The sequence below is a fragment of the Lygodium microphyllum genome, chromosome 19 (assembly GCF_053477565.2).
Source record: "Lygodium microphyllum isolate KBCC chromosome 19, Lygodium_microphyllum_v1.1.10, whole genome shotgun sequence".
NCBI classification, from domain to species: Eukaryota; Viridiplantae; Streptophyta; class Polypodiopsida; order Schizaeales; family Lygodiaceae; genus Lygodium; species Lygodium microphyllum.
This window is the reverse complement of record NC_141153.1, coordinates 68,294,770-68,321,403: the sequence shown is the minus strand read 5'-3', so window position 1 is coordinate 68,321,403 and position 26,634 is coordinate 68,294,770. Positions and strand designations below refer to the sequence as shown.

The following is a 26,634-nucleotide window of genomic DNA, read 5'->3' as shown; positions in this document are numbered from 1 at the left end:
CTTCATTGTCGTGTTTGAATGAGGCGGCAACACCTATAGGGAATCTGCACAGTGAAGGGAGCAAAGTGGAGTCCTCCTGCAGTAGGATATCAAAGGTAAATGCTGAAGGGTGAAGAAAAGGACAGCCAGCAATAGAGGGAGCGAAACTTAGTCCTCAGGGGTTGTCAAAGATGAAGGATATGCCGAAATCTTTCCCAAATGATGGGGGCTGCTATCAAGATGGCTGCTGGGCAGCCAGTTGGAGAAGAAAACGCAAGAATATCTAATCAATATCTCTCTCGGTAAGTGGCTGCAGACAGATGACTACTGATAAGCACTTCACAAGTGAAGAAAACACAAAAACGCAAGTACCTAATGTAGGGCTGATAAAGAGGGTATAAACCACCTGAAGATCGCCTAAATCCACTGCAAACAAGGCTCGATGATGATGCCAGGTCACAAGGGCTGATGCCAAGTGATATAGGCTGCAAAACGCCAAGTGGAGATGGATGCAAAAGCCACGAACTGTAGTATCCTTCTCGCATGGTGTGAACGGCAATGGAGAGGATGGAGAAAGGAGAGAAGAATATGGAAGAGAGTGATTGAGTGTTAGAAGGAATGAATGTGTGGGATAATGAATGGGTGGAGTCGATGCCATATTTATAGGCACAAATTTTCTCAAGTGGTGCCCAATGAAGTCCCTTGCATGGCACCTTGACTCTCTCAGGAGGCGCCCAAAAAGTCCTTTTGGGGTTATAAATGGAAACCAAAAATAGGAATGGAGGAGGGAAAAATGTATTGATGACTTGGTTTGTCAACACCTCACTCAATTGCTACCCTAAGCTGATCATTAGATAGTAGGAAGGAATGAAGGCTTTTGAGAATACAAAGGGGCAAACAAACTAATATTATTAGAAGAGACCAAGCAGCATGGGAGGACTTTGTCTTCCAATTAAAGGACAAGACCCCAATTTATGTTAAAGTTTGGTAGATCAACTAGATCCCTTCACTTTTCCAAGAGAGAGAGAGGGTAGTTGGAGCCAAGACATTCTCATTCTCTCGAATTAACAAGTTCTATGTGAATGACTAGACCTATGACAAGCAAGGCTTAGTTAGGATTGTTCTTGGGACCATATTCACACGTATAGGTCTTGGACACTCTTTAGGACAAGTTGTAAAGAGACTGAAGAGAGCACATGGATCTCTAGCCTAAGGGCCCTAGGACGCTGGGCAACTGGCTGCAAACTATTATATTGCCTTGTTAGGCCCCATAATTAAATCCCTAGGCATTGCATGTGTATGTGTGCGCATGTGAGAGAGAGAAAGAAAAGAAAAAAAGAAAGATATCTTGTCTGCAAAAGACCAATGTGGCCTATGAGACAAAACCAAAGTACATCTATGTCTAATGTCATCTCATCATGAAAATGAAATGTCACAAGGATGTGATTTTTTAATGCTTTGCTTACCATTTGATTTAGTCATTAATCAAACATGCATATGTGAGGTGCAGGTGTTGTGCAAGTTAGTTAATTCACAATGATGAGACAAGGACCCAATGTAAACCTGTTCAAGGGTCAATTAATGCACATGTGTCATGACTACTTGGGAGTCAAAACGGCCCTTATTATCCCCTGTGCATTGGCTTTGTAACCCCTGTCCGGCATATTTTTTTGATCCAAATAGAACAAATCGGGCTCTGTGATACAGAAAGAAAGCCGAAGGCGTGATCAACGCATTGTTTAAAAAAAGACAATCAACTTATTTTTTTGATAATTGTTTGGTCGATAGTAAACCATGATTGTATTTCACGTCACTATCTAGCCTGTCAATTTTTAGAAGACAATTAGAGGAATCATTAAAGAATTTTGATGTTCTACGTTAGAGCTTTATTCATATCAAAATTGGATTTTAGATCAAGAGAAGAAAAGGAAAAATTTGCAGAATCAGCTGAAGGATCAGATCAAACTTATAGAGCTAAACTCCATACTTTTGAAAGCAATGAAACAAAAATTTGGATTGAGGGACGAAGAGGATACAAAACTCCTTGCTAAATTGGGAATCCAACTACTTTAGTTATGGGATCTTAGGCGTAAAGGTATGGCTTCCACATTTGGTTTCAATATTTCAAAGGGCAGCATTGACTCTAACTGTCCTAGGGTAGCAAAATTCCTTGCCATATAAGTAGCAACCTGCGTGAATGGTGTAATGAGTGCCCTGCTGTCTCGAACATGGACTCGATGAAATGGAATCCTCTGTGAAGATGTGGAGTACCAACACCTAGACGATAATAGTTCAATTTGCATTTACTAGCCAATTTAATTTTGAATGAGCACATTTAATTTTTTGGGTGGAACAAGAGCTAAAGTTAATGTTTGGAATAGTTAATTCGGAAAATTAATTTAAAAGGCTGCCAAGTGGAAAAACAAGCAATCACTTGTCAAATCTTTCCTATGCAAGTGAAGCAAATGCTATTAGAGGCTGGTGGAGCCTCATTCCACCATAGTTGAGGTAGGAAGAGGAGTTGCTACTACAATTTTCCAGCCGTTGCTGATTAGCCCAGCCATTGGAGACTTTCAAGGAGCTGCCAACAGCTGATCAAGAGGCCATTGGAAACATATGACAACCACTGTAGATTGTCTACAAGCAAGCGACAACAATTTTGGGGCCCACAAGGGTAGGTGATTGCATGTGGAACTCTTGCTGATGGTGGTCTGCAGTCATTTCACCATTTCTAGCAGGGCAGCTGCAAATTTGAGGACTTTCTCATGATTAAAATCAAAGACTTCCCTCTCCTCAACTCTCTCCCCACTATAAGAAATCCCTTAGTAGATTTCAGCCATTTTCGTGCCCTGATTGTGTTTTTTCTGCTATAAACCCTATTTTATAGCAAAAAGTAGGAAGTAGCAACCACCTCGAATCCAATGCCAAGAAATTGAAGGCTTAGCACTTGAAATCAGCAATAGGGATTCAAGGGATTATTGAGCTAGAAATGCATAACAAAGATGCTAAACCGATTTGGCTTTTTCAAAACATCGCTTTTTAAAATAGCCCCAATACATGTAAATTACCAAAAGTTTCATGGAACGGGACACAATCCTAGAGAGTTACTGTGTTCCATAAGCAAAACCATACTTTGGGATGATCCTTCTACATCCATAAATAGACGAGCTGCCCACCATTCACCCCATCCTCGTTTTGTAGGTTACACCAACCCACACACTCTTTGCTGCTGTTGGTGCCTAGTTTCCAGCCTATAGCCTGCCTCCGTCTACTGTCCAGCCATCATCAACTACAGCCACATGATCTTCAGCCTGTGTTTTGCTCAAGGTGATAACTTCTAGCTGTTGGCAATTACTCCACCTGTCCCAGACTGCTGCGTTTGTTGTTTCAGCTTGTCACCCAACTCATCTGCATCATCGCAAACATCAGCCAGCCAGAGTTTTGATCATTGCAAGCCCTGACACTCTCTAATACACCTCCTCTAGCCGTCATCTTGCCGTTTGCAGCTCTAATGCGTAGTTTTTAGCTTCTAATCAGTGGTATATTGCTACATTTCTCAATTTACAACCTCCAAACAGCTATGTTTTGGTGACCAGCCTAACGCCATACACTTTCCCACACTCCTACAACTCCAACTGGTGGTTTCACCCTTTGAATCCATCTCTGGTGGACCTCACTCTCCGACATCATTTGCTACTCTACCCTTGAGCATTTTGTACTCTCTTCCATTCATTTGCAGCATTAATTCATTCACTTCAAAGTTCTCTTCTCTCTCTATTTCTGTTTGTATTTTTGCATTTTGAGTTTGAGTTTTGAGTTTTGAGTTGTATTTAGGGTTTGCGTTTATTACATCACCATCTGAGTTATTGTGTTCTAGTCATTGTTGTACATTTTGTGTTCCTCTACACAAACCCTAGCATATCTTCAAAGGGATTGCCAAAGATTTCAAGAAGCCGGCCATCTAAATTCAATTTGCGTGAAGTAATTGCACGATTAATTGATAGAGAAGGAAAGATAAAGAATGAATTAATTAATGTACAATAACTCAATCACAAAATAAGAGGCAATGTATTAATGAGTGAGAGTGAATACAACGCCAATGAATGAGTAATGCCGGACTGATGTGCTAATGAAGCACAAAGTGTCTTTTTATGATAAAATAAAACCCTCATGGCTTAACCGTCATTGGAAACCCTAACCCTAGTGTCACTTAGTGCCTAGGACACTAGGACACTAGGGGCAACAAGAGCATTTAATGACACTTTAAATGCCTAGAGAGGCTGGATTATGGATCAAAGGCTAAAATCCCCCTCCATTAAATGGGCGAACTGATCTACATACAATGACAAAATCCTACAAAAAGAGAGAAAATATTAGGGTCATCGTTGTACAAGCTTATCCAAGTGGATAGAGCAATCTATGATAGTACAAAGTATGACAGATCATGGTGCAAATGGAATCGAATTCAAGGCTTACCGAAAAGCTTGGAACATTGGTCGAGGTAGAGCCTTCATGAAAAGGTCTCCCAAGTTATCTTCGATGTCACGAGGACGTGAAATTGTATTTCTTGCTTAGCATTTGATTCAAAGTTAATCAAATGTGCTTATGTGACTTGCACATATGAGGTGCAAGTTAATTATTTCAATGTGAGACTCACGACCCCAAAATATAACTTGGTGCCAAAGGCAAAAGTTATAATAAGTTGTCTTGCATATACTAGCTAACATATACTAGGCGGTATCTGATGACAAATTTTCGCCTAGCCCAATTTATTGGCCACTAATGTCAGTGGTAACATTAGAGACTAGGCATTAATTAATTAAATATATCGGTCTAAGGATTAATAACTACTTAGGGATACTTGAAAGATAAATTGACCTAACCAATTTCATTATTGGCTGGTCAATTTATTTTTCTAAGCACTAGAATCATTATTAAATTAATTTTAAGAATTAATATTCTGAAAGTTAATTTACTAAGCTGGATAATGTTGAAAAATAGAACTACAAGGTTGCCACTTAGCAAACTTGCCCATGCAAGCGGAAAAAACGTTTTTAGCGGCTGGTGGAAGTCTAGTCCAACCATTACGAGACAAAAGAAGGTTGTTAGAGAGCAAAGAGACACAAGCAATGTGATTTGTAGCTACTAGGAAGCAGTCCTACAACAAGTAACAACAATTTGGAGCTATACGGCTATAGGTGACAATAGCCCAAGGTCCTTCTATTGTAGATGACAGCATACAGGAGGGGGTAGCAGCCGTTCTAGTAATCCTAAGCTATAGCAGACAGTTTCCATGATTGTTCGTGGAGGGCAGTATCAATTTTTAAGCCTTTCTCGTAATGAAACTCTGAAATTTCTCTCTCTACAACATTCTCTCTCATTCTGCAACCATCTCTCAAGTTATCCCAGCAAAATCCAACCATTCTTATCATCACAGGTAGGGGTATTGAAAAATCTCTGTTGTAAATCCTAATTTAAAGCAAAAATTAGAATTTAACAACCATCTCGGGATGCATGCTCAAAATTTTGGGCTTAGGACTTAAATTTAAATAGTTGAAATTAAGGAATTTCAAAGAGATTCAAGAGACCAACCAGCCAATATAAGATTTGGGGTATCTTTCAAGCAGCAAGGTGGAGGCCAATTCCCAAGCAAACCAAGGGGCGAATTGGTTTGAAGGCTTGTTGGTTAGTTTTGATAGCAAGAGGCACTTGGATTAGTTTTACGGCCAACAGATTCTTCATTGTTCAAGTTTAAATTGGTAAAGTGTGCATTTTTAGTTTATGTGAATCTTATGCTTGCTGTAATTGTTGATAAATTAGGTCACTATCACCCTGTCCAAGGAGCAAGGTTGATTTCAAGGTTTCATTGCTAGGATACCAATCAAGTCCCTTGAATTGGTGGACCTGAGGCAACTAATTGAAGGTCAAAAGTTTTGCTCTAGTGTTGGAATTGCATTTAGCTGAGCAATCACAGCAACAATGACTTCAAATAGTAAGATGGTATCAAGCAACGATGATGCATCGTATTTGGAAAATGCACATAATGAAGGGGAAAATGCAATGCCCAATCTTGGAGCAAGCTTAAAACATGGATAGTAAGCTGATAATGTTGGTTTAAAACAAAATGTGGGTCCTTCTCAGTCTCTTGCAGGTGATGACCAACAAGAGGAAGAAGATTTTGATGACTAGTTTCAAGATCAACTGAAATGGTTGTGCAATTGGAAAATGATCCTTAGTTTATGCGCTTTTGAAACCCTTAAAGAAGGGCAACAAAGGCAAGAAGATGAAATCGTCTTCAAGAGCTTTGGAACAACAAGATGCACTGAAGGAAGAGCCAATACAGCGGCATGATGTTCCGAATGTGGATAATGAGCATGGGCAAATGATGTCAGTGGGGTAATTGATGCATATACAAGGTAAACTTCGAACTACCAATCCAATGCTTTTTGGACAAAAGGGCATGCATGCAATGATGGGGCAGCTAAGATACTTTGGCACTAGTTTCTATGCTATGGTGGGTGGGGGACCACATACGTAGATGTATGACACAACTCCTTATGGTATGCAACAACTAATGCATGGTGTGCAAGGCCCAATGTATCAAGTATGGCTAGTAATATGCATAACCCCATGTATAGCAATGTTGGCATAATGCTAGGTTACAAAGTAGCAAGTGCTCTGTATAGTGCTGGTCATGAGGGAACTGCAGTTATTAATCCATGCAATGTATGGGAAAATGTATCTTGGTATGGCTAGTAGCCCATGTAGAGTCGCATTGCAATGGTCCAAAGTATACAAACAAAAATATTTCCTAATGCATCTGGTGCTCCTAACATGTCACGTACATATGACGGGCTAATCAACTGGATGCAATGTTGCATATTAGTTAAGTTGGAATTGCAGCAATGTGAAAGTATAAAGCATCACAATGCTTAAGAGGGAAAAAGAACTAGAACCTTGTGGAGGTTTTGAGGCAAGTAAAGTTAAGAGGTAATGTCTCCATGTCCTTGGTGAAGCTTAGCATTGTTTCACCTATGAAAGAATGCAATTGGATCAAGAAGGGTGACCTAGCAGATCATCCCAGTGATGCACTTTACCTTGATGTGTTTTAGTTAGAGCCGATTTTGGATTGAGCTATTTCAAGCTCAGCAAAGCATAGAAGATCAAGAGTATTACTTGATGCTCAATGGGAAGGTTGCATCTCCACTCCCCTAGTGATGGATAGCTCCATTATGTAGTGGATCTCGGATATCTTTGGTTTGCATCCAAGATACTTTATGCTAACAGTATTTCTACCCTTGGGATTACTATTCAGTGTATTAGTCACTGTGAGTTGGTATGCAAATATGTATGGTTTGCACCTAGGCTTTGAAACTATACATTGCAAGGTTACTAGCATATATGAAATACATGGAATACATTTGGATGTGATAAACATTTGCAAGGCATGTATGGGATACATGAATGGTATGCAGTATACATTTACAGATGATGCAAGAGAAGTATATTTGCATAAGTTACATGTGGTTTGTAGCTAATGTATGCTCTACATGACTATCATGGGAAACATCATTACTATGAGGTATTTTTTATGCTCAATTTATACATTACAAGTCTTAGTGGTCAAAATAGTGTTGGGAATTTCCTTTTTAAAAATATATTGCAACACTAATTTAACGAGATGATTTACAAGACCCTTAAATATGTGACCCCACCCCCACCCATCCCCCCCCCCCTCTTCCCACAGGGGATGACAAGCCTCATACGCCTATATTCTCTCCTCACCAACAGCCTAGTCCCCCCCCCCCGCCAACACACGGCCACTAGCTCATCTGACCCAGCCACCCGCCACACCTTCTCTAGGCAAGCGCAACTGCTCCCACAGGAGTTCTTCCGTAGTGGTCCGTGGTCCTACTTGAGAGTTGCAAAGTGCGGAGAGTTTCCACTACCTCCAGAGGTGGGGATCTTCGTGGTCCGCAAGTCAAGGAGCGGCAAGATCCATTTACTAGCACCACCGGATGGACCAAACTATGCCTTCTTCCTTTAGACCTCTCATTCAAGAGACTGGACAATGACCTCTCATTCACTAGGAGCTAGTGGCATTCAAGAGGAGGAAGTGAAGGGGCAGGTTGCAAACCACATCTCCTAGTGGATGGGAGGAGGACTAGCACTCTTTTCCCAGCAATGGCCAAGGTGCATGATGGATACTAACTGGTGGGCTTGAGCCGAGGTCCCACATCTGAGCATTATTTTTCGAGCCCCTCCATAGTGGAGAGCACTGATGGACGTGATTGAGTGGCCCCTCGCACAAGTTGCCCACTTCTACCAGTGTACAAAGTCATGCCTTTCAGCCTGGCTAATAGATGCCCTAGTGGTACCACCTCGAGCATCTATTATCCCCATGGTCTGCCATCTTGAGGGAATGGAGTTCACCTTCTAAGCTTGCCACAAAAGTGAATTTGCATGCCCCATAGCTTTTCTTCTTCATCAGCAGCTTCCACATAGGACAGTCAGCCACAGGCTTTCCCATGAGTTTACATCTAGCATCCTAGAATGTGAATAGCCTCCACTACAGTGGGGCACGTGGTTCTGGAAAGTTGATTGTTCGGCAAGAGTTATAGTGTGCCCTTTCCGAACAGATCGGCATCTTACTCCTAGAGGAGCACAAGCTCACCCCCGCCCAAGCCCACCGGGTAGGGAAGGTACTTCCAAGCAGCTCACACACCTCTTGGGAGTACTCTATCGGTGCCCATGGCAGGAGTGGAGGCGTATGCACCTCTATTCGCCCGAGGCTTACCGCCTATGTGCATGACCACGGGATGATAGTGGAAAGGGGGGTCCTATGGATCAAAATGGACATGGGGGACTCATGCCTTGGAGTCTTCAATGTCTACGCTCCTACGGAGGTTAGGGCACGCAACACGTTCTGGATGGAGATTCCACCTCTCATTCAAGATCCACTACCAGGGTATGGCAAGGAAAGAGCATGAGGCATGGGAGGTCTTCCTCCTTGCAGTAGGAGCACACAATGCCTGGCGGGACCAAGCTTTTCACAAAAGGGAGAGGTCGCTGAACTTCTCTTGGGGGTACAAGCAACTGGGCGGAGCTCTTCTGCAGCGTCTGGACCGGTTTTATGTGGGACAGTGGGGGTGCTCTCGAGAAGGCTAGGTAGGGGAGTTGGCTGGCACCACCATTGCCCAGTTCTCCTCACACTCAATGCTCCAGCTTCAGCCCTTGACATGTGATTCTGTCGAATCCCTGACTCGATCTATAGGAGGGGAAAGGTGAGGAGGCAGATTGAGCAACTCTGAACTAGGAAGTGGGACAAGAGGGACCGGATCGCAGAGGAGGTTGCAGAGGTCTTAGCCGAGTCCAGCAGGATCTGCTAGGAGGCAGCCTTACAAGCCAGGCAATAGCGCTGGGAGGAGGAGAGAGCACTCCGGCGAGACCTGACTGCCACACAAAGACTTCTTTAGGAGGCACCAAGGGATCCCACTCTCCACACGCAGGAGGTGCATGCACAGGCAGCCCTTGCGGGTCTTGAGGACAAGCGCTCGGAGTTCTCCTTCCATACCTCAACAGCCTTTTTGGCGAGGAAGGGGGACATGATGTGTAGGGAGTTTTTCTAGGTGCACTAGCCTCGCACCTCAGGAGATTAGATTCATAGCCTCCGTGATCAATATGGAAGGATTCGCTCCAGCCTAGATGAGGTGATGAAGATTGCCACTGACTACTACAGATACCTTTTTCAGCAAGTGGCTGGCTCAGCTAGGGGACAACATTGTAGACAATAGGTCTGGGACTGCATTCCATCCCTCGTCACAGAGGAGATGGGTCGCTCCCTCCTAGACCCTTCACAGAGAAGGAATTAGTGGAGGCTTTCCATGCGCAGGATGGGAAAAAATGCCCAAGAGAGGATGGCCTTTCAAAGGCCTCCTTCACTATCTACTGGGGAAGTGGTGAAGGACCCCCCCCCACTAGCCTTTCAAGATATTTTCAAATCAAGACAGATGCTTGGGTGTCTATCGGTAGGTCTTGTTAGCCTCCTCCCCAAAGGGAGACACCGGCTGGAGCTATCCTAGTGGAGACCGATCACCTTGTTGTCAGCGGCCTATAAGGCACTCGCCAAGATGATCAGTAGGCGACTCCACCCCGTGCCTCCAGACATTATTCATGACACACAGACAGGTTTTGTCGAGGATAGGAGCATCCTAGACAATGTTTTCACCTTCTTCGAGGAGATCAAGTGGGCCCAGCACAATGGCCAGGGGTTGACTGTACTACTCCTGGACTTCGAGAAGGCCTATAACAGGGTTGACTAGGACTTCTTAGAGGGCACCATGGCAAGGTTGGGTTTCCCCCATGCACAGATTTATGGGGTCTCTACACTCTATAGATCAGCCACTAGCAAGGTTCTCATAGGTGGCAGGAGAGGAGGGGGAGTTTCAACTACAGAGATCTATCTGGCAAGGTTGTCCTCTTGCCCCGTATCTGTTCTTACTCTTTGCAGAGGCGATGTCCTACTTCCTATGTTTGCATGTAAGCGGGCTACGTCGCCTTCGAGTTCCGGTGAGGGAGGAGACGGAGCTGCTTGATTCAGAGTATGCAGATGATACTACCCTTTATATGGAGGATGATATGCTGATGCTAGAGAGAGTGAGACTAGCTCTGGAGGTGTTTTGCATTGCGGTGGGAGCAAAAATCAACTGGCAAAAGTCGGTTGGTTTTCTTACAGACTCGAACCCTAGTACGAAGTGGGGTGTCCACTTGGGGTTCAGATGGGTGTGAAGAGGATAGACCGTCCGATACCTAGGATTCTAGGTGGGACTCAACATCACTCCTACCCAGTAGTTTCTTTCAGTTCTCAACTCTGTCAGGCAGAAGCTGACCTATTGGAGTATTGTCAGCCTCTCCTTAGCGGGCCAAGCCTTGGTGGTCAACCAATCGTCCTAGGTCCTAGCAACGGCCTGGTACATTGCCTCGTGTTGGTGCTTCTCCTCGTCTTGTGTGGTTCAACTTCGCCGCCTAGTGCAAAACTTCCTCTAGGCCGGCTCAAACGGTTCTAGGGACTCTCGGGCCAAGGTGGCATGGGTAACCATCATCTGGCATCAGTCTGAGGGAGGGCTTGGGATCATAGACCCAAAGTTCCAGAGCCTGGCCCTTTTGGGAAAGCTAGTAGTCCGTGGGCTCATTCCAAGAGGGCAGGCCTGGAAGGTTCTTCTGCAAGAGGGTTGTCTCCAGGAATGCAGACCGAGGCTTGGTGGGAATTGGAGAACATCCTTGAGATGGATCTTCACGACTGCCTAGATCACGCCACCAAGATTCTCCTTCCTCCGCAGCCTACTTTGTGTGTGGCAAGCCCTCCACAAGGCCCTAATTTAAAGACCCCCAGGATGCCAGGAGGAGATAGGCTGCCAACCGATGGTCTGGAACCCCTAGGTCAGAGATCGGGATGGGATACAGATTGGCAAGCACCGCCACATCCAGTCCGCTGGATGGGAGGCTGGCCCTGCTCGTACTATCAGGACGTGGAGGGAGGTGTACAAGATAGTGGATCAAGAGGTGTTGCAGTAGGCATCAGGTTGTCAGCAGAGGAGCTGAGTTGAGGAGAAGGGAGATTGACTCAGCAATCCCTCAGGAGTGGCTTGACCCCCCAATCTGAGAGCAGGTGGAGCCTACCGAGGTGTGGGCTGCTAGATTCTCACCGGCAGGTATCCCCCTACAGGTGATAGGTAGAGTGAGCGATGCCCCCTACGGGATTTTCTTCACCATGCAGGATGGGGGGCGTTTGGTCCTTGACAGAGGGTAGCAGGATGAGGAGATCATTGTCCTTCCTTGGAGGAGGATTCGTGTGGTTAGTCTCCAGGGAAGACCTTGCGTCTGGACCCTTATGTGTTCTAAGAGGAGTTCTGAGAGTGGCGCCTCTAGATATGGAAGAGCAGGCCACTTGATGAGATTGAGTGGGACCCTAGAGAGTGGCTATGGCCAGCCACTGCAATCGCCAAGAAGCCACTGAGGTTCTTGGAATACACAGCCAGGATTGGTAGACATGTACCGATGCAGGAGGACATGGACTGGGTGCCTTCGCGTAGCAGGTACTTGGCGGAGCACAACACCATGAATGCCTTCCGTCGGGCTTTCTAGCGCCACCTATGGGATAGCTCGAGGCCAAGGAGGCTGTCGTATTTCCTATGGCTTTTGGCACATGGAGGTCTGGCGATTGAGAGTTGGCTGGCCCAGATGCAGCATGATTGAGGGCGTAAACGTTGCCCATAGCAGCTTTTGGAAACTCCAAAGCACTGCCTTTGGTCTTGCGAGGTGGCACAACTCGTGTGGAGAGGAGCCTGCCGCATTCTCCACTATGTGGCACCCAATCTTAGATGTATCTCGTGGGGAGCTTTCTGTTGGTAGACAGTCAACCAGGGAAGTCACCTTTTGTATGAGGCCGGGATGCAGGACACGATTTTCATCATTGAGGCTAGGTCTTGCCAATTAGTCGGCTTGGAGGCTTTACCCAACCGCCAAGTACTAGAGCCCACAAAAGGCTGCTCAGAGGTATGGAAGATCGTAGGGAGTCTTATAGGATGGCACATCGGGAAGGCACACTGTCAGGAGGTTTTTGGCAAGGAGTGCCTTTTAGTACAGGCGACTTTGGCAGAGCTTTGGACTTCCATCATCCACTCCCTCCGCGGCCGGTGGGACCAAGTGCAGGCGAGTCTCGAGCTCGTTAGGAGCTCCATTTTCACTTTTTGCACATCTAGGGCGGCCAGGACCTATTCTTCATGATGCAGACAGGCAGCCCCAGATAGTGATACACCCCCCCCCCCCTCCATGGCTTCTTGCCCCCAGACCACCTTGAGAGGCTTGTATACATGATGTATCTGTGATTTGCATCAGCTCCAGCTAGTCTGTTGAGCAGGAGCACTCCATTGTAATCAGCCTTTTGAGTAATATATTTAGCCACATTTTCCTTGCAAAAAAAAAAGAAGAAGGTTAGAGGCAAAAGCCCTTAATTTTTGCAACCCAATGATGAAGAAGCATGAAGACAATGTCCAGAAGGCCAATTCATGTGCCAAAGAAAGGAAATTTTGCAAAAGCCCCAAAATTCACCCAAACTTGAACTTCTTTCAGCCCTTGCAAGAGGCAAGACTCCCATGGTGAGGGCTTTGTTGTTGGTGAGGGGGACAAGTGGGGAAGTTGTTAGGGGGAATAGATCCCGGGTTCACCCTTCCCCCCTTGAGTTTGCTTAGACAGACCATACAAGATGGCCAGACAAACCATACAAGACAACCAAAAAGGATGGTCAGAAAGGCTGTGAAGGGTTACAAAATCCAAGCAAGGGATTACATGTTGAGCTAAAAATACACTAGCTTTAATTAAACAGCCCCAAAACTCAAATTAATTAAGGAACTCAAACCTTCCCTTTAAAATAGATGTGGTTCTAGAGCCTAGTTGTCCATGCCCGACGAACAGATCAACTCGTCTGATCCATTCTATACAGTATGACACGTCCGATGGAAACTATCCGACTATTCCAAAGTGCCTATTTGCGACCATTTAGGGTAACTTTTGGGGTAAATTGTAGGTGTTGTTTAGGCTTCCACTCCACAATGCATTTGTAGATACCCCCAATCTCTCTCTCTCTCTCTCTCTCTCTCTCTCTCTCTCTCTCTCTCTCTCTCTATGTGACGTGACACCTGATGCCTGATGGTCTGACGCCAGATGGTCTAACATGACGCCTGATGGTCTGATGTGACACCTGATGCTGTGATGGTCTCATGATGCTTTGATGCCCTGACCTGATGCTGATGTTCCCAAATTTGACATTCATTGATGCTAACACAATGGTCCTGTAGCTGACACTGTTTCTGGTCGCACTGGAATGCATGACAAGGGAGTGCAGTGATTCTGGTTGTGCAGGAATGCAGTGATTCTGATCAACAGTGAATAAGGGAATGCCTTGATTCTGGTCGCGCTTGACTGTCTGCAGTGATTCTGGAGTGACTGTTGCACTGTGCATACTCATGTGAGTGTGCTTAGAAGACAAGCGCTCGGAGTTCTCATTCCGAAACTCAACAGGCTTCTGGGCACGGAAGGGGGACATGATATGCGAGTTCTTTTAGGTGCGCCAGCCCCGCACTGCAGGAGACCAGATACGCAGCCTTCGAGATTGGTATGGGAGGACTCGTTCTAGCCCAGACAAGGTGATGGAGATTGCCACCGACTATTACACGCGCCTTTTCCAGCAAGAGACAGCTTCAGCTAGAGAGCACAGATGTAGACAGCAGGTATGGGATCACATCCCGTCCCTCGTCACATAGGAGATGGGACGCTCCCTCCTAGCCCCCTTCATAGAGAAGGAACTAGAGAAGGCCTTCCATACATAGGATGGGCAGAAATGCCCGGGGGAGAATGGCTTCTCGAAGGCCTTCTTAACTACCTACTGGGAAGTGGTGAAGGACGCCCTACTGAGGGCCTTCCAAGAGATTTTCCCTTCAGGACAGATGCCAGGGAGTCTCTCGGCAGGCCTCATCAGTCTTTTCCCCAAAGGGGGAGACCGGTTGGAGCTCTCCCAGTGGAGACGGATCACCATATTGCTAGTAGCCTATAAGGCACTAGCAAAGATGATTGGTAGGCGACTATGCCCCGTGCTTCTAGATATCATCCATGACACACAAACAAGCTTTGTCCATGATAGGAGCATCCTTGACAATGTATTTACCTTCTTTGAGGCAACAGAGTGGGCTCAGCACAATGGGCAGAGACTGGCCGTACTACTCTTGGATTTCGAGAAAGCTTATGATAGGGTGGACTGGGATTTCCTAGAGGGCACCATGGTGAGGTTGGGATTCCCCCACGCTATTGATGGGATCTCTGCCCTATACAGATCGGCCACCAGCAGGGTTCTCATAGGCGAAAGGCGAAGGGAGAAGTTTCGACTGGAGAGATCGGTTCAACAGGGCTGCCCCCTAGCCCCATACCTATTTGTACTCTTCATAGAGGCAATGTCTCACTTCCTCAGGCCACATGTGAGTGGATTACGCGGCCTCCGACTTCCAGTGAGAAAGGAGATTGAGTTGCTAGACTTAGAGTACGCAGATGATACAGCCCTCTACATAGAGGACGATGAGTTGATGCTGGAGAGAGTGAGGCTGGCTCTTGACGTGTTCTGCTTTGCAGCAGGAGCAAAAATCAACTGGCGGAAGTCGGTTGGTTTCCTCACAGACCCAAACTCCAGCACGGAGTGGGGCATCCACCTGGGATTCAAATGGGTGAGCAGAGGGCAGACCGTCCGGTACCTAGGGTTCCAGGTGGGACTCGACATACTCCTGCCCAGCAGTTTCCTCTTGTCCTGGATTCTATTCAGAGGAAACTGACCTATTGGAGCATGGTTCGCCTCCCACTAGCCGGACGAGCCCTGGTGGTTAACCAAGTCCTCCTAGTAACGGCCTGGTACATTGCCTCGTGTTGGTGCTTTTCCTCACCGTGCGTAGTGCAACTTCGCCACCTAGTGTGGAATTTCCTTTGGTCAGGGTCTGATGGTTCCAGCGATTCCAAGGCCAAGGTGGCGTGGGCAACCATCATACGACATAGGTCAAAGGAAGGGCTTGGGATCATCGACCCAGAGCATTAGAGTATGGCCCTCTTGGGCAAGCTAGTTGTCCGCAGCCTCACACCAAGCGGACAAACCTGGAAGGTCCTATTGCAGGAGGGCCTTCAGGACTGTAGACCGAGGCTTGGCAAGGAGTGGAGACCGTCCCTGAGGCTGCCAAGAGGAAATAGACCATCAACCAGTGATATGGAACCCCCAAGTCAAAGATCGGGAAGGGGCACAAATAGGTGAACGCCCCCACATCTAGTGGGCTAGGTGGGAGGCCGGCCCGGCCCGTACCATCAGGACATGGCGGAAGGTGTACAAGATAGCGGACGAGGTGTTGCACCGAGTATCAAGCTGCCAGAGAGGAGTGGAGTCGAGAAGAAGGAAGATAGACACAGCAATACCTCCAGAGTGGCTTGCTCCCCCGATACCTGAGCCGATAGAGCCCGAGGAGGTATAGGCAGCTAGGTTTTCGCCAGCACGTATCCCCCTTCAGGTGGTAGGTAGAGTGGGTGGCACCCCGTAGGGAACTTTCTTCATCGTTCAGGAAGGGGGATGTCTGGCCCCTGACAGAGGGCAGCAGCAGGATGAGGGGATTGCTACCCTTTCGTGAAGGAGGATTCGGGTGGTGGGCCTTCAGGGGAAGACATGGCGACTGGACCCCTATGTTTTTTGGAAGAAGCTCAGGGAGTGGCGCCTTTGGATCTAGGAGGGCAGACCACTTGATGAGCTGGAGTGGGATTGGCTATGGCCGGCCTTTGCGGTCGCCAAGAAGCCACCCAGGTTCCTAGAGTACACTATCAAGATAGGCAGACATGTACTGATGCAGGAGGATATGGACTGGGCGCCATCACGTAGCAAACACTGGGTGTAGCACAGCATCACGGAGCCCTTCCGACGGACCTTCTCACGCTGCCTATGGGATAGCTGGAGGCCGAGGAAGGTGTCATATTTCTTAGGGCTGGTGGCACATGGAGGCTTGGCGGTGGGAAGTTGGCTTGCCCAGATGCAGAAGGAGGGAGATTGTAAGTGTTGCACACAGCAGCATCTGGAAACCCCAAAGCACTACCTTTGGTCATGTGAGGAGGCGTAGCTCGTGTGGAGAGGAGCATGCCGCATCCTTCGTCGTATAGCATCCCACCTTGGATATATCTCATGGGGAGCTTTTTGTTGGCAGGCAGTCAGCTAGGGCCGTCACCATTTGTATGAGGCCGGGATGCAGAACGTGATATTCATTATCGAGGCAGGGTCGTGCACAGTGGTCGGTTTGGAGGCTCTACCCATCCGCCAGGTACTGAAGCCCACAGCAGACCGCTCGGAGGTATGGGAGATCATAGGAAGTCTTACTGGATGGCATATCTAGAAGGCGCGGTGTCAGGAGGCCTTCGGCGGAGAGAGACTTTCGGCACATGCGACCTTAGCAGAGCTCTGGACCTCCATCATCCACTCCCTCCGCGGCCGATGGGACCAGGTGCAGGGCGAGTCTAGGGCTCGTCAGGAGCTCCGAGGTCACTTTATACGTACTTGGGGCGGCCACAGTCTATTCTTCGTGATGCAGGCAGGCAGCCCCAGTTGGCCCCATGGCTTCTTGCCCCCATCCCCCCAGACCGCCTTGAGAGGCTTGTATACATGATGTATTAGTGACTTTGCATCAGCTCCACTAGTTTGTTGAGCATGAGCACTCTGTTGTAATTGGTTTTTTTTTAGTAATATAATCAGCCACATTTTACTTGCAAAAAAAAGAGTTTTTTCTTTGGACATAGGTTCAATATTTATTAGCCCAATTAGCACCATACTAGTATCAAACGGTACTAATTGGATGCCATCAGACATGACAACCCTATTCTAGAGAGTTTCAATATTCCACATGCAAACCCCTAATTTGGGAGAAACCTCAAACTTTCTATAAATAGACAGGCTACCCTCCCACTCAATTAATCTCATTTTTGTAGCTTGCGAGTGCTAAAGCTTCGCTGTCCACACCCTTTATGCGGAGGATATCTCAGCCAGAGCTGTCCCAAACTGTTGTCCACCTACTAGCACCTATTGCCCAGCCATCTCTTGTTGTCTTCCACTATTTCCAGCCCCGATACTGCTGCTGTTTATCAAGCAACAGCTGCTATCCACCAAGCAACTGCTGCTGTTCATGGTCCAGCTGCTGAACAGGCTGTGTTTGCCGTCAGCTGCTACTGACATCAGCATCAGGCAGCTGCTCCTAGACTGCGTTTGACCTTCTTTGCTGCTGATCTACCCTGTACAGCTACCGCCCAGCCCAAACAGTGCATAAAATCTGTGTTTTGCTGCTGCTGCACATTGCCAAGCTGCCATGTCATCCATCAGGCCTGTCTCTGCTGATTTCCACCTTCTACTGCCAGTCTGTTGTGGATCCAGCATCAACTGCTAGTTTTGTTGCTGCCAAACACGTTCAGAGGCTGCCTTGCTGCATTTTGGGATCCGTCACAAGTACAACACACTATCCAACTCATACTCTCTACCCCACTCCTCGAGACATAGGATTTCGAAGCTCAGTATTCCTTCACCACATAGTGTATTTGTTGCATTAGCATTGTATTTATTTAAATTCATTTAGTTTCTTATTCAGTGTGTTCTTTGTCTTTGAGTTACCCTGACCCTGCTGAATGTGTTCTTCTATCACTTTGTGCTATTGTCGTACGATTGTGTTTGAGTTGCTAGGTTAAGGTGTTTCTCCACATGGTATCAAAGCTGGCTTCTCTTTGAAGAAACCTACACCTTGATCTGAAAGCTCTTCTCACAAGCCAAGAACTACAGTGGGTCAGATGACTTCAAACACATCTATACCGACTCACTCCACAAAGGAGCGTATGCCGAGAACTGAGCAGGAGTGGCATCCACTGCCAACTCCGCAAGGTTCCAGCACAACCATAGATCCTTCCAACTTCATTTGAGACATCACCAATAAGGAGTTGAACCTGATCTTGGCTCATAGAGCCAAGAAATCCAAAGAGTTACATCAACAAGCCTTCAAACAAAAGCTCCATGAAGAAAGTATATTTGGTTCCTTCTCATCAAATGTAGTGCACAAGTTTGATGATGTTGCAAGGCCGTGCGGGGTGAAGACCTTCATTAGAGATAGGCCCCCCTCTTGGAGAGAGATTCGTAGCATGTTTCCTATTTTCAGCCTATTTCTTCTACTTCAATGCAAAGTACACAAGTTTCCACTTTTGTTCCTTCTTCTATTTCTCTTTCTTAACCACCTTTGCAACATGCTAGTAAAGACCAAATTGAAGCAAGAGTGCCATATGCCTAACATCTCAAATCCCCCGTGGAAGACCCACTCAAGTATGTCAACACAAGAAGGGGTGATTATACGAAAAAGTCAGGTATCTCTTCTTTTTCCCTTCCTTTTCATTATGCTTCTAATAGTAAGAATGAGTTTGCTGAATTGCTTTCTTTGCATTCCACATCACCTTTATTTCAATTTCATTCACCTACTCAAAATCAATTTAATGTAACATCTCAATTTACAAACCCACCCATCCCACCCACTTAGTTTGCCGCTATCACACACCATTCACTTTTGCATATCAGTCCCCACATGATTTTGCACACACCACACTAGGGGGTTCGTCAAACTTAGGCACAACCTTTAGGGCCTCTTCATCTCCAATTCGGGTGGTGAACATGCATCTTTGGGAGATGCTCAACCTCCATTCTATACACCTTTGCGTTATACCTTGTTGAAAAACCCTTCGCCCGCAATTCGCGTTTTGCGTTTAGGATTTGCAGCCCCCAAAAAGGGGCGCCATCCTAGACTGATTGTGCCTATTTATAAGCCACTCTCTCATTCATTCCTCACAGCTGATTCATTCAGTCCGTCACCTCTTCTCTCCAGCCTCTCCACTACCCTCACACCGCTTCAGGAGGACATTGCGGTTTGTGGTTCGTGGCTATCTTCGTCATCTTCCTTGTGCTACGGCACCCTTGTTCCCTTGTATCACATTCACTACATGATTCAGATCTTCATCATTTCATTCATCAGAGTTTCTTCTCTCTTCTCTTCTCTTCTCCATGTTTGCCAAGTTCACTCCGTGTTCCTCTCCGCAAACCCTACTGTCTCGTTGGTACGTCATCTTTTGACATGGTATCAGAGCTGGATCTGCTCAAACAGCGGCAAAGATCCTCCACTCCAGTGAAGGCAAAGACCGGTGGCGGGTTTGGCATCCACTTCTCTTCTTCTTCCGCTGCATCGAAATCTCGTTTTTGCATGTTTCAAGTGTTTTCAGCTTGCTGCCAATACCCCTATTGTGGAGGACATTGCAATCTCAGCTATCCCTTGCTGTCATCTACAGTCTCGCACATGTTTCCATCCTTCCACCCGCTGTTTGCAGCTGTTTACAGCAGAACGACTGTCGTTGATCACTCTCCATTCAAAAAAAAATCTCGTTTTTGCAGATTTCAGGTATTTCAGCTTGCTGCCCACACCCCAAACACGGAGGATATCGTGGTCCAAGCTGGCCATCACTGTCTACAAAAGTATGGCACCTGTTTCGAGCCTATCACACACTGTTCGGAGCTGATTTCAGTATATTGACTGCTGCTGCTGTTTTTTTCCTGCATTTCTAGTCTTTCTCTCTCCTGCTGCCTGCGTTTTTAGTCTTTCTCTCTTCTACAGACTGTCTTGCCTACGTTTTTAGTATTTCTCTCTCCTCACTTGCGTTTTTAGTCTCTCTCTCTCTCTCTCTCTCTCTCTCTCTCTCTCTCTCTCTCCTCACCTGCGTTTTTCTACTCGTTGCAACCTCTTACTGCTGGTCACATCCTCCTCCCACTGGCAACTCACTTCCAACCCTTCCACTATCCTCCCACCCCTTGAGGCGGAGATTACGGTTCGTGTTTCACACTGCTCTCACACCCCTTGAGGCGGGCATTGCGGTTCGTGGTTCATGGTGGCTGACCTCTTCATTTTTCAGCAAGGCACACTGGTATCCAGGGCTTCTTTACCAACAGATGTCCAAACTACTGGGTGCTTCTACTATGGCATCACTGGACACACCACTGATGCTTTGTTTGTCAACTTCGACCTTTGCTCCCCACCCCCCCGAAGTATATGCGTCTTCCACCAGGCACTCCTTGTGCCACCTCTCCTTTCTGGGCCACAGAGATCGTTATGCATCGACTATCAGAGTACTATGCTCAAGGCAATAAGACGCATCCGGTGCGCACTATGTCCTTTCGAGCACATGGAGGATCGATTGGCGCCACGACCTCTTGGAGATCGTCGCAATGCCAGCAGCAGTCTTCTCCCACTTATTTTCATGTACAGTGGCTTCCACAACAGGCTCTGCAGTCCGCTCCACCGAGAGACAATGATTGTTTGATACCGTCTCCTCGTCAGTCTGCTCCTTCAAGAGACAGTGGTTGCTCGACTCCTTCGTCTACCCAGTCTACTCCACTAAGAGACAGCAATTGTTGCCCACCTCTTGCTCATTCTGAGCCCCACCCTCGACTACTCAAGTTCGAGAGGCTACCTCTGGGAGCTCTTCGACACCCCAGATACCTTCTTCAGCCCAACCGGCTGCACTTCCTTCGTCATGAGACATTTCAGAGTCCGTGATCCATGAGTTTCTGGATTCCCTATCTACTTCAGAGGGGGATGTTATTTCTTTGCCCTCAAACGGGCAGGGGCCCCTCCACCTCCCACCTCAAAGGGGAAACCTACTCCACATGAAGTTCTTCACCCATCCTCTACTTTCTTGGGGTGGCTGTCTTCGACCAGTCATCTCTTCTACTAATACCCAGGATCTTCAAGTACCACCTAGATCAGGACCTCGAAGGTTCAGCCGCGACTGGTGACGAGGCCTTTATATTCCTTCCAGCATGGATGCACAGAGCTAGTGGCTTCTCTCCCGAGGTTGAGTTTCGGATTCTCCAGTTTACTCTGTCTGCTGCTCTTTACTGTAGGTTCCCTTTTCAGTGGAAATCTTGGATCTTAGGGATCCTCTACATCTTCTTTCTCCTCTTCTCTTCTTGCCTTGGTCACTTGGTCAACATGGAGCCACCTCCCGAGATCGAGTACAAGTATATTCTTATGGTTCTCTGCACCACACAAAGTCCGACATTCCTCCTATGCATTGCATGATTTCATCATCTATGTACTAGGGCACTTGGGCAAGTAAACAATTTCCCCACGAGGGACACTGTTCAAGTGGCACCTGCTGAATGAGCATTCTTCAGCATGTAGCATTGCATCTCCACCTCACTCTTCTCTTGTTCCCCTTTTTGGGCCTGAGAGGGGGTGTTGAGAAATCCTTCACCCGTAGTTTCCGTTTTTGTGTTTCTGCGTTTTGCGTTTAGGGTTTACGTTTAAGGTTTGCAGCCCCAAAAAGAGGCACCATCCTAGACTGACTGTGCCTATTTATAGGCCACTCTCTCATTCATTCCTCACGGCTGATTCATTCAGTCTGTCACCTCTTCTCTCCACTACCCTCATACCCCTTCAGGAGGACATTGCAATTTGTGGTTCATGGCTGTCTTCATCATCTTCCTTGTGCTACGGCACCCTTGTTCCTTGTATCACATTCACTCCATGATTCAGGTCTTCATCATTTCATTCATCAGAGTTTCTTCTCTCTTCTCTTCTCTTCTCCATGTTTGCCGAGTTCACTCCGTGTTCCTCCCCGCAAACCCTACTGTCTCGCTGGTACGTCATCTTTTGACATACCCAACATGGGTCCTTACCCCTACTTACCCAGGTGTTGATCAACCGGTACCATAGTTTGCCTCCATGGCATTACCTATTAGACCTACTGGTTACTCTATTGTGGCCAAGCCGAACCTTTGGACAAGGCTTTGACGCTCCAGTGCCTCCACTTCCATCAGGACCTTACGAAAACCTTCATGTTCCAATGCCTCTATCATTAGCACCAATATGGACACTCACAATCTAAATCTGCCTACCTGCCATCTCTTGCTAGTTATCGCCCTCTCTCCTACCCTTATCCTTCTTACACTTCTTATCCAACACCTCATGGTTCCTCTTTCTCTTCGACCAAGCACACTTTCTCTAACAAGACTCGTTTCAATGGGTCTAATTACACCACTTGGTCGAATCTAATGAGGCATGTACTTCACTCTCAGAACCTATGGGACCTTGTGCGAGGGTTGGAAAGCCCATGCTTGCACTCGTTCCATATAAGGTTGTACATTCATGGAAAGCTAGGAATGCCTCCATCATAGTTGAGTTGATGAGAGGTCTTCTCCCTAAGTTTCATTCACAGTTACAGCACTTTGACCTAACATCCGAGCAATGTGCACACTTGACTGACCACTATACAGCTCAAGATAAGACCCTCACATCACACTTGACCATGAACTCCAAAATTTCCAAATCGCTAACCCACATGGCCATAAGGCCAAATTGGCTAAGTATTAACGACTTCTCATTGAGTTCTCCACCACGACTTCTCGTCGAGTTCTCCACTCATAGAAACAGGGAACGGCCGTTCCGGCCTATAGGAACGGCCTAACGCGTTCCAAACCCTCCAAGGACGTGAAACGGCCAGGGAACGTTCCCTGCCGTTCCCCCTGCCGTTCCCTACCGTTCCCTGCCGTTCCCTGTTTGGAACGGCCGTTCCAGGCCTGTTTATTGAAAATTGACGTTTTTTCTTGGTTTTTTTTTTTGCTTGGGTCATAATCCTTCTACCACATATTCACCCATCTCCATTGCCTAATGTGCACACACTAATCTCTCTCTCTCTCTCTCTCTCTCTCTCTCTCTCTCTCTCTCTCTCTCTCTCTCTCTCTCTCTCGGGTTGAAGATTCAAAGTGTCAAGACAACCCACAAGCTAATTAGGAGTCCATGCAAAGTTCAAATTTGATGCATTATCAACTCTTGCAAATCAAAATCAAATTTCAGCCGATCCTCAATTCCAAGGTATTCATCCATTTATATTGTCTAATTTCAAGGGAAATTGGGATAATTGGGGCAATTCAAGGCAATTTGGAGCTATGGGGGTAGTCGAGTCAATTTTGGGACATTTGGGTCAATTTCATGCATTGACGGGTATTGGGGCAACTAGAGGGACATTTTTTGGGGCAATTTGGGTCATGCAGGGCATATTTGGGGCATTTAAGACATGTGCCGTTCCCCCCGTTCCCGTTCCCCGACCTTGGACGTTCCCCCCATTCCAAGGGGTCCCGTTCCCGTTCCCGTTCCCCGTTCCCCGTTCCAGGTAACTATGTCTCCACTATGGGGACTCCTAAGTCCTCTAATGACCAAGTCATGCTGTTTCTAGACAAGTTGCCGAGCAAATACTTTCATTTTGCGCAGCATGTGATCTTACAACCTACCATGCCCACCTTCTATGAATTTTAGTGTCAGCTACTATGTTACGCTCAACTACTCGATCAGTTTCATAGCACTTCATCTTCAGAGGAGGCCTGTAGTGCCACCTTTCAAAAGGGGCAGCAACGGCCAAAACCAAACTTCAAATCAAAATCAAAAAAAAGCTAGTGACTCACAAGGAATCTCCTAATCATCTCTTAAATGAGGATGATAGAATGTACCCAAAACAAATAGGTGTTGTCAACATTGTCAAAAGGTTGGCTATTTTGATGATGAGTATGGATAAAAGGCAAAAGACACACAACCAAAATCAAAGGCTCAGACCCCGGCCCCTCAATCGAGTAACCCCAATAGCAAGGGAGGCAAGGTGGTGGCAATCAACATCAAGGGCACTGGCGTGAATGGACCCACACTACCACCGGTCAGCCATCATAGTCAACTTCATTCTCAACGCCAAAGGGCTTGTCTGTCTGGTCTGTTGAGGCTTACCTCATCTCTTTATAGACATTTGAGTACTCAAGTTTGGTTTATATCTGCAAGTTATATCCCGGCGAGGTGACTACAAAGGCCCACTCTTTGCAGTCAAGCACTTCTACTACTGTTTGTATTGTGAACAATGGAGCTATACATCACATGACCAATTTATGTGCACCACTTCACCTAGTTGAATAATGAATTCTAGTTTTTACTCAGCTTGTTGATTAAAGTACTCAATGTGGTAAAAATGACTGCCTTAATTACGTGGTTCTTGATTATCTGAATAAAATTGGGGTAAGGTAGGATTCATTCCCGAGGTCCGAATCATACTTCATTCATACTTTCATATTTGTATTTGTTTGACATATGATTTCCATATGAAAAGGCCATGGTAGTATGACTTCTGTACAAATGATGAACCCTTGCTTTCATCAGAGCTTTCTATATTTGATTTGAGTACAACTAGGTCAAGCAAAGATAAGTTTCTACATACAGATCCTGCATATGGAATTCCCACTTCTCACCAAAAAAAAAAAGGGAAGCTAGAAATCATAGCCATAACTAATAACTCATTTTTTGGAAATTATAAATGAGCTCTACCTTTGTCCCAAATGAACCTTTAACATCCTGCGTATGGAATTCCCACTTCTCACCACAAAAAAAGGGAAGAAAGAAATTATAGCCATAACTAACAACTCATTTTTTGAAAATTATAAATGAGCTCTACCTTTGTCCCAAATGAACCTTTAACAATGATTGAAGATTCCGCATCCTCTTCTCTGTCGTACAGTCGACTTAAAGTTTGGGAGTACAAATTTTGGTCGGATTCATTAGCTATATATGCAATATTCCCAGCGCAGGTGTGGTTCCTACAAGAAGGACATCTTATTTTCTTCATCTCTGGTCTGAGCACTGAGTCAGGAGCATTTTCAACAATTCTCATTGTGCCTGCATAGCAACAGGAACAGCTGCATGAATAATCTCACATGACCCCTTGGATTGTTCACACAACCATTGTATTTGTGATGTATTTAGTTACACTTTACAGAGTTCCTTGTACTTTCCATTTTACCTCAGGGGATTTTCTCCAAGGTGTTATTAATAGAATTTCCTTCTCTCAAAACACGAAAAACCATCTCCCTTTGGGAGCTTTAGGCACACAGATAGAGCCATAAACATATTAATATCACTTACACTTGCAACAAAGCATATGACCACATGGAAGGACCATCATTTCAGTGCCCAGAGTCTCCTGACAAACTGGACAAGTCTCATCACTACCTCCCAAAACAGCTGGTCTTGGTTCAGAATCCTTTATCCCATTGCCTTCCATTGATAATTGGCTTTCACCTGACTTCAAAGGATCACCACATTTTCTGGATCTCTCTCTTGTAATGGCCAAACCCTGTACAAAACAATAACTGCTCTCAACAACTATAAAAAGGCATGTAAAACATTTGTACACTAAATAGTTAATTCCTTCAATCAGTGAGAAGATTAAGCCTGAAAGCTGCATGCTGTATTATGTTGTTTGGATTGCATACATATGATTTTGTGAATCCAGAGGAGCTATTTGTTGTCTTTCCTCTATGCAAATTTTCGTGCAGACTAACTTCAGTTAGTTATGGCACTAAGCTGTTAAACTTGCATGCAGTATAAAGTAAGCTAGATAAAGCTCAAAATTTATCCTGAACCTGGAAGTGAAAAAATGCAGTGCACCTTCAAATATCGGAACTGGCCTTTTGCACGGCATAAGGCATCACAGGCTGCAAACTTGTCTCCAGTTAGCTGTGCATTCCTTCCTGGAAGCTCCTCAGGATGCACTTTAAACAGTTCCTCGGTTGCACTAGATGCTTCCTCCCCCGGAATTCTAAAGCGGAGCCGGGTGATTGCCATGTTAAGTTCATCCAAAGCAAGTAACACCATGCGTTGAGAGACTGCAAGCATACGAGCTTGTGCATATTCCTTACGCATAGCCTACCAAAAAATGTTTAACAATATTAATCTTCATGGACGAAATTGACCAACTTGGACAATGACCATATCTACAAAGTCAAGCATAATCATTGATTTATAAGACAATCAAGAAACTACATCAAATATCTCTTTCATAAGCAGTTAACAATTCACAACTCAGGTACAAAAAGCAACTGTCCTACTTTGTAGGATAGCAACCAGTCAAGCAATAACATACATGCCATTGTTACTTTTTGCATGTAAGTTACTGTTTTCCTTAACAGAGAAGGTAAACTGCATC

The 26,634-nt window shown here is 46.1% G+C and overlaps 1 protein-coding gene across 5 annotated transcripts in view; it reads right to left on the bottom strand.

Annotated features, from left to right (window-relative positions):
- LOC148019985 (RING-finger, DEAD-like helicase, PHD and SNF2 domain-containing protein) overlaps positions 1–26,634 on the bottom strand; it is a 129,885-nt gene that overhangs the window by 24,214 nt on the left and 79,037 nt on the right. For 4 of the 5 annotated variants that reach the window (XM_087700225.1, XM_087700227.1, XM_087700228.1 and 1 more), the window contains 3 exons: positions 26,097–26,354; positions 25,572–25,782; positions 25,105–25,325 (listed from right to left, as the gene is read on the bottom strand). In XM_087700225.1, the coding sequence (XP_087556351.1) occupies positions 25,105–25,325; positions 25,572–25,782; positions 26,097–26,354 (690 nt within the window). Of the gene's footprint in view, positions 1–25,104; positions 25,326–25,571; positions 25,783–26,071; positions 26,355–26,634 lie in introns of those variants that run through there. The other variant, XM_087700229.1, reaches the window with a different exon arrangement.